Source organism: Papio anubis, unplaced genomic scaffold, assembly GCF_008728515.1.
Source record: "Papio anubis isolate 15944 unplaced genomic scaffold, Panubis1.0 scaffold203, whole genome shotgun sequence".
Lineage (NCBI taxonomy): Eukaryota > Metazoa > Chordata > Mammalia > Primates > Cercopithecidae > Papio > Papio anubis.
The window spans coordinates 67,764-82,829 of record NW_022162055.1 but is presented as its reverse complement, the minus strand read 5'-3'; the positions used below and the strand labels follow the sequence as shown (position 1 = coordinate 82,829).

Genomic DNA, 15,066 nt, shown 5'->3' with positions numbered 1-15,066 from the left:
GCCCAAAAGATCCTAGATCTGATAAACAACTTTAGCAAAGTTTCAGGATACAAAACTAATATACAAAAATAAGTAGCATTTCAATATACCAATAGCATCCAAGCTGAGAGCCAAATCAAGAACACAGTTCCATTCACAATAGCCACATAAACACACACAAGAAAAACCCTAGAAATACAGCTAATGAGGGAGCTGAAATTTCTCTAGAACAGGAATTCAAAATACTGCTGAAAGAAATCAGAGATTACACAAACAAATGGAAAAATATTCCATGCTCATGGATAGAATCAGTATTGTTAAAATGGCTATATTACCAAAGCAATTTATAGTTTAAATCCTATTATTATCAAACTACCAGCAATATTTTTCACAGAATTAGAAAAAAACAATTTCAAAATTCATTTAGAACCAAAAAAAAAAAAAAAAGAGTCTGAATAGTCAAAGCAATCCTAAACAAAAAGAACAAAGCCAGAGGCATCATAGGACCCTACTTCAAACTATACTACAAAGCTACAGTAATCAAAACAGCATGGTACTGGTACAGAAACAGACACATAGACCAATGAAATGGATTAGAGAACCTAGAAATAAAGCCACACACCTACAACCATCTGATCTTCAACAAAGTCAACAAAAACAAGCAGGAAGGGAAAGAACTTCCTAGTCAATAAATGGTGTTAGAATAACTGGCTAGCTATATGCAGAAGATTAAAAGTGGACCCTTTCCTTTCACTGCTATAAAAATCAACTCAAGGTGGATTAAAGACTTAAATGTAAAACCTAACACTATAAAACCCTAGAAGAAACCTAGGAAAAACCATTCTGGACATAGGCCCTGGCAAAGTTTTATGATGAAGATTCCAAAAGCAATTGCAACAAAAACTAAAAACGAAAAATAGTACTAATTAAAGAGCTTCTACACAGCAAAAGAAACTATTGTCAGAGTAAACAAACATCTTACAGAATAGGAGAAAATATCTGCAAACTATGCATTTGACAATGGTCTGATATCCAGACTCTATAAGGAGCTTAAATAAATTAACAAGCAAAAAAAAAAAAAAAATTAAAATAAGCAAAGCATATGAGCAGACACTTCTCAAAAGAAGATGTACAAGCAGCTAATAAGCATAAAGAAAAATGCTCAACATCACTAATCATTGGAGAAATGAAAATCAAAATCACAGTGAGATACCATCTCACACTGGTCAGAATGACTATTAGTAAAAAGTTAAAAAATAACATATCTTGATGAGGTTGTGAAGAAAAGGGAATGCTTATACACTGCTTGTAGGAATGTATGTTCATTCATCCACAGTGGAAAACAGATTGGAGAGTTCTCAATGAACTTAAAACAGAACCTCAATTCAACCCAGCAATCCCATTACTGGGCATCTATCCAAGGAATATAAATTGTTTTACCATAAAGACATATGCATGCATATATATGTTCATTGCAGCACTGTTCACAATAGCAAAGACAAGGAATCAACCTAAATGCCCATCAATGGGAGACTGGATAAAGAAAATGTGGTACATATATATCATGGAATACTACACAGCCATAAAAATGAATGAGATCATGACCTTTGCAGCAACATGCATGGAACTAGAGGCCACTATCCTATGCAAACTAGCACGGGAACAGAAAACCAAATACTGCATGTTCTCACTTGTAAGTGAGAGCTACACACTGAGTACAAATAGGCACAAAATAGGGAACAGTAGACACTAGAGCCTACTTAAGAGTGGAGGGCGGGAGGAGGGTGAGAATCAAAAACTACCTATTGAGTACTATACTTGTTACCTGGGTGACGAAATAATCTGTACACCAAATACCCAAAGCATGCAGTTTTCCCATGCAATAAATTTGCACGTGTGCCCTCTGAATTTAAATAAGAGTTGGAAAGGAAAAAAAAGTTGGATACTCTTCCAGGTAATTAAACTTATTTAGTGCATTTCTTTTTCTTTCCATCTAAACTTTCCTACAGTCATAATTATAAAATATTTAAATAGGTAAGGATAAAAAAGAAATAACTCATAGGAAGAATCTCTTCTGTATACTATGACTTCTGTTTTAATTCCATTTACCTTTGGCTGCCTTCTTACTACATCAATAAGTCTAATGTTGTTATCCATTTAATGTCAATATTTAGTAGGAAAATTAAGCCTTATGTTTTGTTCTCTGTTGGGAAATATCTAGAAGATAGGTATATAGATAAGTAGATAATAGGATGTAGGTAGGGAAGTATGTGCGGAAGAAAGGAGAGAGAAAAGGGAAGAAGTAAAGAAAGAAAACAAAGAGAGAAGGAGAAATACTTTTCCTCATTTCTTTACTTTGTTAATGTAGATTTTCACTTTTACAACATAATTCTCTATACGTTCTCTGGACATTTTTATCTTAGCATATGACTCTTTTCTATGGACAACACAGAAATGGGTCATTATAAACACATGAGCATTGGTTGTGAATGTGATGGTGATGAACAGCAGGCCCAGGCAATCCCAATTCGCTTCAACCTCTCACTGGAATGCCTTCTGTTTTTTAGAAGTCCAATCAGTAGTTTGGAGATGTATTATTTATTATTAGAGAAACTATTTGCTTTCTATGTCCTGTGACCAAAGTTGTGGAACATAACAGAAAGTTTTGAGTAATCTTGGTACTTCCAACTATTAGCTGAGTGACTTTGACTCCATTTCACCGTCTATAAAATGGGGCTAATAGATAAAATGGGTTGACTCTTATTTTCAGTACATTTTGATTCTTATTTGTACTCAGTCTTACTAAAGTATATTTAGAAGCAGAAAATTATGTCACCATATATGTCATATCATTTAATAATTGGTGGAAAGAGATAATGTATAAAATTAGGAAATAATCTATGAGCTTTAAGTATTTGTAAAAGATATTTAAAAATTTTGAAAGAAATATGTCATGAAGAATTGCAGAAATCCTCGGGGCTAATTCAGAATGCATAACTTAAAAGCCACTGCATAGGGGAGATACTTAAAAGCCAGATATTGATTGTGTTTTCAAGGAGCTAATAGATTAGGAGGAGAAATAAGAAAGGAACACAAATAAACATAAGATATAAAGTGATAATGAGTACAATATTTACTTCTACTTCAAAGAATGAATAAAAAATTGATTTGGTCTGGGTATTTAAAGGTGGATAAGGTTTTGATATATGAAAATGAGAGACAGGCATTCCAAGGGGAGGGAAAACAGCTAGGTAAATTTTCACGAAAATGCGATTAATTATATGACAGGAAATCTTTATTGCCAGCCAGTACACATGGCATTTGAAAATTGTCTGATTAATTAGTTTTGTATTCAGCCAATCTAGATAGCTCAGGTTCTGAAATATATGCTTTTCAGCTTACATTATCAAGTTGATTAATTCAGACTGAATTAAAGAGGCATTTGCTCGTTCACCTTTATTTTCTATTATTTAAAATAAACAATAGAGGCTTGAAAGTCTTCAAGGTGGTTTGAGAAAATTCCCTTAGAAATCATGTTATATTATAAATGTATAAGCTCTTTTTGTCCTGTGCAGCCTCTCTAAATAAAACATCTTACTTCTTTATGTTACACTCTCTCCACCAAGACCTCACCACTTCACAAATTGAGGTGTAAGCTGCATTTTCAACTAGCAAAAATCCTACAACGAGCTGCGCACGTGACAATGATTTCATTCCTATTCTTTAAGTTCCAGTCTAAGCAGGATTAGTCAGCATGCCAAGTATGTGAGCTGACCATAAACACAAGATTAATTCTTAGACTTGGATCTTTGGAAAGTGGAAATGGTACATCTGCAGCAAAATTGGCAGAGTTATTGTGTCTCATACCAGGAATTTCTCTGTGGATAGCCTGTTTTATTCTTCCATGACACATCTGTTGCTTTCTACCCTATGTCCATGCCAAATACTCACCAGCAAGCTAGAAATGGTACCCTTGAAAAACAGTTTTCAAATTACAGGAGCTGGAGTTCCACATACATGCCTCAGGGGTCCCCAACCTTCCTCTTTATCCAGAGAAGTTTGCTTTCACATATTTTTATATATTGGGCTTTTACATACATAGTGTTAGGATAAATACTTTAACACAAAAATGTGTCTTGAAAATCTCTCCACGTGCCTCTCACATGTCACATACCTTTCAATGTTATCCATTGTAATTATATAAATATAATTATGTATATCTTTAAATATTTAAAACAGCCAAATCTGTCTATCATGACTAGAGCCCAGGTTATAATTTCTGAGTCCAAAAGCATACAGAGTTGCATTATAGGGAGTCAATGAGGCTGCCCTGAAATATATGACCCATCTTTGGCTCTCTGTGAAACAGATTTAATTCACTCAGAGACTCAAAGAGGCCAGGGTCGTATCATAGTATATTTAATATAGTATTATTATATTATAGTATATTTAATAGATATTTATGCAGCACTGTGTCTTCATATACAGGCTCAACTTCCTACATAAGCACATTCATCAGAGGCAGTATGGGACATTGGAAGACAGGCTGGATTTAGAAGAAAAGAGTCAAACTTTGAATCTAACTTACTAGCTTCACTTCCGTGGACAAGTACCCAAGCCTCTCTGTGCCTGTTTTTGAGTTGTAATATGGGTATAATAGTAAATGAGAAACATATATAGAAGAAGTTTCTAAAGAATAGCTCGTAGAAGTATTATACAAATGCTAGATACTGCTACATCATTACGTCACCGTGAGAAGAATTTGTAAGGAATACCTTACACCTATTAAAATTGGTAAATTTTTATCCTTGATTGAAATTATAGATACCTTTCCCATGTTGTTATGTTGGTCCAGTGCCCAGTAGTGCTGAAAATGTATTTCCTTGGTGTTCCTAGACCATGAACATGGGCATATACTATGTTGGGGCGAGGGTGAAAATGGTGTGCTTTGGGAGAGTGACTCCCTGTGGTGAAGGTCTGCCTTCTGCTGCTGTAACATGGGTTAAAAATATGGGTTCTGTTGTCCTTTTCTCAACTGTCATGCCAAACCTTGGTGACTAATATCAGAAATTGCTCTAGGTTTAATAAGTATTAAATATGAATAAAAGGGATCATTTGCCTTTAAAGATATTTTACTTTGTGTGCTTTAAAAGTTATTTTTCATTGGTTTCAAAGAACGTATTTATTTCTGCCTTGATTTTGTTATATACCCAGGAGTCATTCAGGAGCAGGTTGTTCAGTTTCCATGTCGTTGGGCGGTTTTGAGTGAGTTTCTTAATCCTGATTTCTAATTTGATTGTGCTGTGGTCTGAGAGACTCTTCATTATGATTTCTGTTCTTTTGCATTTGCTGAGGAGTATTTTACTTTCAATTATGTGGTCAACTTTAGAATAAGTGTGATGTGGTGCTGAGAAGAATGTATATTCTGTTGATATGGGGTGGAGAGTTCTGTAGAAGTCTATTAGGTCTGCTTGGTCCAGAGCTGAATTCAAGTCCTGAATATCCTTGTTAATTTTCTGTCTCGTTGGTCTGTCTAATATTGACAGTGAGGTGTTAAAGTCTCCCACTATTATGGTGTGGGAGTTTAAGTCTCTTAGTAGGTCTCTAAGAACTTTATGAATCTCGGTGCTCCTGTATTGGGTGCATATATATTTAGAATAGTTGATTCTTCTTGTTGCATTGATCCCTTTACCATTTTGTAATGCCCTTCTTTGTCTCTTTTGATCTTTGTTGGTTTAAAGTCTGTTTTATCAGAGACTAGGATTGCAAACTCTGTGTTTTTTTTTTCTTTCCATTTGTTTGCTAAATATTCCTACATTCCTTTATTTTGAGCCTATGTGTGTCTTACCACATGAGATGGGTCTCCTGAATACAGCACACTGATGGGTCTTGACACTTTATCCAATTTACCAATCTGTGTCTTTTAATTGGGGTATTTAGCCCATTTACATTTAGGATGAATATTGTTATGTGTGAATTTGATCCTGTCACTATGATGCTACCTGGTTATTTTGCCTGTTAGTTGATGCAGTTTCTTCATAGTGTCGATGGTCTTTACAATTTGGTGTTTTTGCAGTGGCTGGTACCAGCTTTTCCTTTCTACATTTAGTGCTTCCTTTAGGAGCTCTTGTAAGGCAGGCCTGGTGGTGACAAAATCTCTCAGCATTTGCTTGTCTGTAAAAGATTTTATTTATACTTCACTAATGAAAACACAACATACCAGAATCTCTGGGACACAGCTAAAGCAGTGTTGAGCAGCAAATTTATAGCACTAAACGCCCACAGGAGAAAGACGGAAAGATCTAAAATCAACACACTAACATCAAAATTAGAAGAACTAGAGAAGAGAAAACAAATTCAAAAGCTAGGAGAAGACAAGAAATAACTAAGATCAGAGGAGAACTGAAGGAGATAGAGACATGAAAAACCCTTCAAAAAATCAATGAATCTAGGAGCTGGTTTTTTGAAAAGATTAACAAAAGAGATAGACTGCTAGCCAGATTAATAAAGAAAAAAAGAGAGAAGAATCAAATAGACACAATAAAAAATGATAAAGGGGATATCACCACTGATCCCACAGAAATACAAACTACCATCAGAGAATACTATAAACACCTCTACGGAAATAAACTAGAAAATTTAGAACAAATGGATAAATCACTGGACACATACACCCTCCCAAGGCTAAACCAGGGAGAAGTCAAATCCCTGAATAAACCAATAACAAGTTCTGAAACTGAGGCAGCAATTAATAACCTACCAACCAAAAAACAGCCCAGGACCAGACAGATTCACAGTTGAATTCTACCAGAGGTACAAAGAGGAGCTGGTGCTATTCCTTCTGAAACTATTCCAAACAACAGAAAAAGAGAGACTCATCCTTAACTCATTTTTTGAGGCCAGCATCATCCTGATACCAAAACCTCGCAGAGACAGAACAAAAAAAGAGAATTTCAGGCCAATATCCCTGATGAAGATTTATGCAAAAATCCTCAATAAAATACTGGCAAACCAAATCCAGTAGCACATCAAAAAGCTTATCTACCATGATCAAGTCAGCTTCACCCTGGGATCCAAGGCTGGTTCAACATACACAAATCAATAAATGTAAAACATCACATAAACAGAACCAGTGACAAAAAAAAACATGGTTATCTCAATGGATGCAGAAAAGGCATTTGATAAAATTCAGCATGCCTTCATGCTAAAAACTCTCAATAAAATAGGTACTGATGGAATGTATCTCAAAATAGTAAGAGATATTTATGACAAACCCACAGCCAATACCATACTGAATGGGCAAAAGCTGGAAGCATTCCCTTTGAAAACCAGCACAAGACAAGGATGCCCTCTCTCACCACTCCTATTTAACATAGTATTGGAAGTTCTGGCCAAGGCAATCATGCAAGAGAAAGAAATAAAGGATATTTGGATAGGAAGAGAGGAAGTCAAATTGTCTCTGTTTGCAGATGACATGATTGTATATTTGGAAAACCCCATTATCTCAGCCTAAAATCTCCTTAAGCTGATAAGCAACTTGAGCAAAGTCTCAGGATACAAAATCAATGTGCAAAAATCACTAGCATTCCTATACACCAATAACAGACAACAGAGAGCCAAATCATGAGTGAACTCCCATTCACAATTGCTACAAAAGAGAATAAAATACCAAGGAATACTACTTAGAAGGGAAGTGAAGGACCTCTCCAAGGAGAACTATAAAACACTGCTCAAGGAAATAAGAGAGGACACAAACAAATGGAAATAAATTTCATGTTCATGGATAGGAAGAATCAATATCATGAAAATGGCCATAGTGCCTAAAGTAATTTGTCAATTCAATACTATCCCCATCAAGCTACCTTTGACTTTCTTCACAGAATTAGAAAAAACTACTTTAAATTTCATATGGAATAAAAAAAGAGCCCATATAGCCAAGACAATCCTAAGCAAAAAGAACAAAGCTGGTGGCATCACACTACCTGACTTCAAACTATATTGCAAGGCTACAGTAACCAAAACAGCATTGTACTGGTACCAAAACAGGTATCTAGACCAATGGAACAGAACAGTCGCTTCAGAAATAATGCCACACATCTATAACCACCTGATCTTGGACAAACCTGACAAAAACAAGCAATGGGAAAAGGATTTCCTCTTTAATAAATAGTGTTGGGAAAACTGGCTAGCCATATGCAGAAAACTGAAAGTGAACCCCTTCCTTATACCTTATACAAAAATTAACTCAAGATGCATTTAAATCTAAGACCTAAAACCAGAAAATCCCTAGAAGAAAACCCATGATTATCTCAACGGATGCAGAAAAGGCCTTTGATAAAATTCAACACGCCTTCATGCTAAAAACTCTCAATAAAATAGGTATTGATGGAACATATATCAAAATAATAAGAGCTATTTATGACAGACCCACAGCCAGTATCATACTGAATGGGCAAAAGCTGGAAGCATTCCCTTCGAAAAACCATTCAGGACATAGGCATGGGCAAACACTTCATGACTGAAACACAAAAAGCAATGGCAACAAATGCCAAAATTGACAAATGGAATCTAATTAAACTAAAGAGCTTCTGCACAGCAAAAGAAACTATCATCAGAGTAAACAGGCAACCTACAGAATGGGACAAAAGTTTGCAATCTATCCATCTGACAAAGGTCTAATATCCAGAATCTACAAGGAACTTAAACAAATTTACAAGAAAAAACAAACAAACAAACAAAAACATCAAAAAGTGGACAAGGGATATAAACAGACACTTCTCAAAAGAAGACATTTATGCGGCCAACGAACATATGAAAAAAAGCTCATTATTACTGGTCATTAGAGAAATCAAATCAAAACCACAATGAGATACCATCTCACACCAGCTAGAATGGCAATCACTAAAAGTCAGGAAACCATGGATGCTGGAGAGGATGTGGAGAAATAGGAACGCTTTTACACTATTGGTGGGAGTGTAAATTAGTTCAAACATTTTAAAAGACAGTGTGGCAATTCCTCAAGGATCTAGAACTAGAAATACCATTTGACTCAGCAGTCCGATTACTGAGTATACACCCAAGGGATTAGAAATCATTCTACTATAAAGACACATGCACATGTTTGTTTAGTGCAGCACTATTCACAATAGCAAAGACTTGGAACCAACCCAAATGCCCATTAATGATAGACTGGGTAAAGAAAATGTGGCACATATATACCATGGAATACTATGCAGCCACAAAAAGGGATGAGTTCATGTCCTTTGCAGGGACATGGATGAAGCTGGAAACCATCATTCTCAGCAAACTAACACAGGAACAGAAAACGAAACAATGCATGTTCTCACTCATACGTGGGAGTTGAACAATGAGAACCCATGGACACAGGGAGGGGAACACCACACACCAGGGCCTGTTGCAGGGTAGAGGGCTGGGGGAGGGATAGCGTTCAGAGAAATATCTAATGTAAATGTCCAGTTGATGGGTGCAGCAAACCACCATGGTACATGTATACCTAGGTAACAAACCTGCACATTCTGCACATATGTCCCAGAATTTAAAGTATAATGGAAAAAAGGAATTTTTCTTTCCAAAGCCCGTTGATTTAGAAAACAACGTAAGAAAAGAAGTATGCTGATTTCATTTTCTATCAAATAGAGAGAATTATCTAATGTACAGAATCATGAAATAGTTTTTTGATATTATACATTTTGTATAATAATTTAGTAAATGGAATTTAGCATTTGAAAATTGTAAAGGCCTAAATTGATACCTTGATATGAAATTTAAAAGTGAATAGATATTTTTTTTTTTCAGATTAAGTCTCTCAGCAAAAATCTGTGAGAAAACAGTCCTAAAGCGAGTTTTGAAAGAGTTATGGAAGCTAGTTCTCAATAAAATAGAAAAACAAATCGTTCTTCCTCCTCTGACAGATCAAACAGTAAGTATATAAAGTTTAGTTATGCTTCCACTAACCCATCTGTTTTTGGTTTAAGTGAATGGTTTTCATCCAGATGAAATACTAATTAAATCCCTTTTGGGAAAAAGTGTTTGGTATCCAGTTTCTTAACAATGATCATATAAATTATAGTTTCCTATCCAGCCCATTTTAAATAGTGGCAATAGCAGTCAAACTTCGTGTTGTTTGACAGTCAGAACTTAACCTCTTAAAACATGTATCAAAGTTCTATTTATAGTGTTATCTGGTTTACACATGTAGTTTTTATTTAATTTTACTGACCTCAAGAAAATAGAATTAAGATACGATGTATCCACTGTGCTTCTTTCTTAAATTTTACAGTTTAAGGAGATAGTTACACCACTGCTATTTGGATTTTTTTTTTTTAACCTTTCAATTATGCTTTCATCTCTTGCCTCCCCACTTGGAGGTTAATAGAGGAGGCACCTTTTAGTGAATCTGAAGAATGCGTTTGTATTGCACAAACAAAAAGGAAAAGAACCAGAAAGATCAATTGGCTGCAAAGTTAGACAGTGGTTATCTCTGTTCACATATCCTGAGCCAAACAAGGGAAAAATAACACTAACAAGCACCTGTTATGGGGTAATGTATTTTTTCTCCATGACTGAGGAAGATAAATTGATGCAAATAATGAGTAAGTATAAATGGAAATAAAATATGTATTATTATACATTAGTTATACACACTCAGTCCATGTTTATCCAGTGAAAGCATATGCCTAGAAAACATTTTCTTATAAAGTGTTCCAAGATGCAAATATGCATATGTTTTTGTTGATTTACTGCCAGACAGTGAGTGACAAGATATAAATTACTTTGAGTTTCACTTAATGCCGTGAATGTGTGGTTTAATGATTTTATAGCCTTCATATATATAGGTTCCAAGTCACATTTGTAAATACACACACACACACACACACACACATTTTACTTCAATACATAATATATTTCCATAACACCAGTTAGCAATCAAGTAACTGTTCAATAGAGGAATATCAGTATAATCTGGAAGTTCGGTTGGTTTATATATAAATTTCCCTAGGTCAGAGGCTCTGGAATATAATACAAAAACTATAACATCAGCAGAAAAAGAACAAAAGCTGTCACTTTGGCTACTTCACAGACCCGTTTTAAAAAGGAAAAAAGAGGAGAGTAACTGTACATGGGCTCCCTCTCCGGAAAACGGACCCTTGCATGACTGTCACAATGGCCGGCTACCTTCCCCCTCTGTTGGTAGCTCCACTTGCATGAGCATTGTCTCAGCCCACTATTGAACTCTGCTGTCTTGTTGTTTTGTTTATTTTGCATTTATTTATTTATTTATTTATTTAGAGACAGGGTCTCGCTCTTTCGCCCAGACTGGAGTGCAGTGGCATGATCTCAGCTCACTGCAAGCTCCGCCTCCCAGGTTCATGACATTCTCCTGCCTCAGCCTCCTAAGTAGCTGGGACTACAGGCACCCGCCACCACGCCTGGCTAATTTTTTTGTATTTTTAGTAGAGACGGGGTTTCACCGTGTTGGCCAGGATATTTTGCATTGTTAATGTTCCTTAAGGCAACCATTAGCTTCACTGAGTTCCCTGTTAGCTGTCCAAGCCATATCCCAAAGTAGCTGTTATGGTTTTGATAGTTCTTTAGTAACAGAATTGCAAGGGCTTGGACTGTTCTGCCCATTGCTGTTTTTCCCATAAGTCCTATTATTTTTAGTGTGAAATTTTGTAGAATATGAGGTTTTTCTAGAATGCATATATTATGTTACAGAAATGGCATTTCATTTTCTGTATAAAGTTTTCCCTAGGAAAGTTTACTATCACCTAAAATTTCTCTAGCATTGAGATATCCAAGTATGAATACATATCATTTATTCATTCATTAAATAAATATTCTTTGAGCTCCTACTATGTACTAGCCACTGTGCCAGGTGACGGGGCAAAATATGAGCACAATTAACCACGGTTGCTATTCTCAAACTTATAGTCTTCAATTCTCCAATAAATATACACACTCCAATAAATAACTAGATAACATTTGTTCAGAATAGCTAATTTTCCTTCCTGTGAAAATATTTCAAGCTGTAATGAACTTGGCCAAATTTAGTACTTTTCCAGTCACACATTCCAACAGACATGACTCTAGTTTTTCATTCTAGTAAAGCATTGGATGGTTTGTTCCAGTGTTTTTCAAATTCATTTCCCCAGGGCCTTGGGGTTCTAGAGAAAGCCTCTGGCTGAGGGAGGGGTTAAGAGGGTAGGTCACTAATAGATTGGACAGCATTTTAGAAGGTGCAATTCCACCTTCTTTAGCCCCGTATCTTCAGATTTTGCATACATTTATTTATTTTTGCAGGGAGTAGAATGAGGAAGTTGCCTCTTCTAAAAATAAATGAATAAAAGTTAAAGATCACTGATTTAATCCATATACTACATTAAACTGGCTACATGAGTAGCAACCCATTCCGTAACCTAAACTTAAGACTTTCAGAAGTGGAACACCTATAAGGACTGTTATACTGCCAGCACTATTAGATATATTTGACCCAATCTTTATAATAGACCAATTAAGGGCATCTGGCATAAGCCATAACTCTAATAAGGGAAATAAAGAAATTCTCTGTTGACTGCATTTCTATTGTGACTAATACTGAATATCTTAAGACTGCGCCTTCTCTCACTTTTTCTTTGTTTCTAGGGACCCCAGATGATTTTTATTGCAGCTAAAGATCTTGGACAATTATCCAAACTGAAGGTAATAAAAATAAGGAAGTTACTCATTCATGGAAAGTAGTGAGTTAACTACAGTTCTGCAAGCATCCTCTCCTAGTAATAGTATCTACTATGGCAGGATTAAGAAGATGTATGTCTGTGATTTCACAATCTGCTTTAGGAATTTTTAACTTTGTATTGCAGCATTGAGCATTATTGCTTCTGGATTAAATTAGAGAGCATATTTTCTTTCATATATTAAACTGGCTTGGTATGAACAAAGACAAAATGAAACACTGCATAGAAATCCAGTGAAGCCTAGAGAAGTCTTAAAACCAAGAAACGTAGTATGGGAAAATGAAATTCATCAAAGCAGACACAACTCGTCAACATGTTCAATCCCATTACAAGTGGGGGATGTTCTGACTAAATGACCCTGTGCTTAGTCCTAATTTGAGATTCCCAAAACTCTGGATTTTCACAGGAAACTTCAGTCCCTGTTCCTGTAGCGTAGGAACTTGACTGGCTAAAATACATGCTATTTTTATTCCATTTCTACCTACTAGCATATAGGTAAGAGACGAGTTCCAGACACAGGTAACCTTGATTCAAATTCTTCCTTAACTGCTTCCTACTATGTGACATGGGCCAAAGTATTTAACCTCCCTAATCTTCAGATGTGGCTCTAGTAAAATGCAAAAAAATAATAATAATAACAGTTACAAGGATGTTGTGAGTATAAATGAGACAACATATACATTATCTTTGCTTGGTAACTGCAAAGTATATGTCATCTCCCAGTTGCAGAGGGAGCGATCTTCATTTCTCCCCGAGCTGGTAGCTCAAAGTTAGGTGCCATTGAGTATTGGATTGTTTCATATGTACAGCACAGGGAAAAAACAAAATGTATAATTATGTACTGTGGTAAAATATGTGCCTTATCATTTCAGTATTCTATTTTATCATATACCTTATCCCATTCCTAACACAAAAATTAAAACCAATAATCCATCTGGAAGATATAGCTATCACCTGAAGTTGTTACTCACAGGTGTTCAGTGCTATTGATGGTTGGAAGGAAAGATAAAAGGTAGATGTCACTGCCAAACTATTATTTTGGATCTTGGATCTCTATCCCTTTCTTTATCCCTTTTATTACCTCTCTGGGATTTCTGGAGCCTAGTTTGAAAAGTGGATTTATACACTGCTGAAGTTTCTCACATAAAACCATGAAGGTGAAATAACATAGGTCTTATTGCAAAAGAAATGGCCCTGGCCATGCATCTAGTATCTGTGTGATGTTAGTAAGCGCACTCCATCTCCCCAGACTTCAGTTTCCTGAGTTGAATGTTCTATCAGCTAGAGGTGTTTCAGTTTCAAGTGATGGAAAGCCAAACATAAGCAAACAGGGAATTTACTGCTACATGAAATTTCATAGTCCAGGGGTAACTCTGGTTTCTGTGACTGCTTGATTAGGGATTCCAACAATGTCACAGGACCCAGATACTCACTACCTCTCGACTCTGCCCTTCTCCTTGTTTGATACATTGACATAACAGACCTTCATTTCTGTGTATAAGTTGGTTGTCTCTGCTCTCACATCCTTTGATGTAACATCTTTTCAACTTCAAATCTTGTAGAGAAAAACACCCATCTCAGTGCAGGGAATCACAGCAAAGTCTCCTGGAATATCAGTAGCTCTGAGGAAGTGTGATCACCATTCCCAAACCAGTCACTGTGGTCTGAGAAGTGTCATGTGCCAACTGGCTTAACTCCCACGCTCACCCTGAGGTTCGGGTACAGTCAACCCAATCCAAATCTTATGAACTCTGATCAAGATACAGGCTGGTTCCCTAGAGGGTATATACATGCTCTGTGGGAAAAATCAGGGTCCACAGAAAGCATAACACTTTAGCATGCTTTGTGATCCATTATTTTTTCAATTCACTGATTTCTTTTTTAATTCTAATAACCTAAAAGCACACTATACATACAATGACCTAACAGGATTATTTCAACAACACTGAAATAATATGAAGGACTAAAGATAGTCTTTGTATCTATTGATGTTGAGAAAAATAACTTCATTCTATATCATATTCCATTATTGGCTTTTGAGTTTTTCATTTTTAAATTATCAGTCCATTTAGTTATTATTGTTTGAATTACAGAACAATAAATCTCCTACAGTATCATACAGAAACCTGAAACTCCAGCTGGCATGAAGAACTTCAAATTGTATAAAACTATTTCCTCTTATTTTATTAGAATGTCACTTCCATTTAAAAAAAATGTTAAACCGTGGGTCTTTAAATTTTTAATATATTAGTTTGAAAGCAGATTTGATGTGCTGAAAAGGTGCTACTTGAAATAATTGTACTGATAGAAAATTTCAGAATTCCTATTT

The 15,066-nt window shown here is 35.7% G+C and overlaps 1 protein-coding gene across 1 annotated transcript in view; it reads left to right on the top strand.

Annotated features, from left to right (window-relative positions):
- Positions 1-15,066, top strand: part of LOC101012257 (protein unc-13 homolog C) — a 75,331-nt gene that overhangs the window by 45,437 nt on the left and 14,828 nt on the right. The window contains exons 9-10 of the mRNA XM_031661615.1: positions 9,796-9,919; positions 12,646-12,702. Of these exons, the coding sequence (XP_031517475.1) occupies positions 9,796-9,919; positions 12,646-12,702 (181 nt within the window). The remainder of the gene's footprint in view (positions 1-9,795; positions 9,920-12,645; positions 12,703-15,066) is intronic.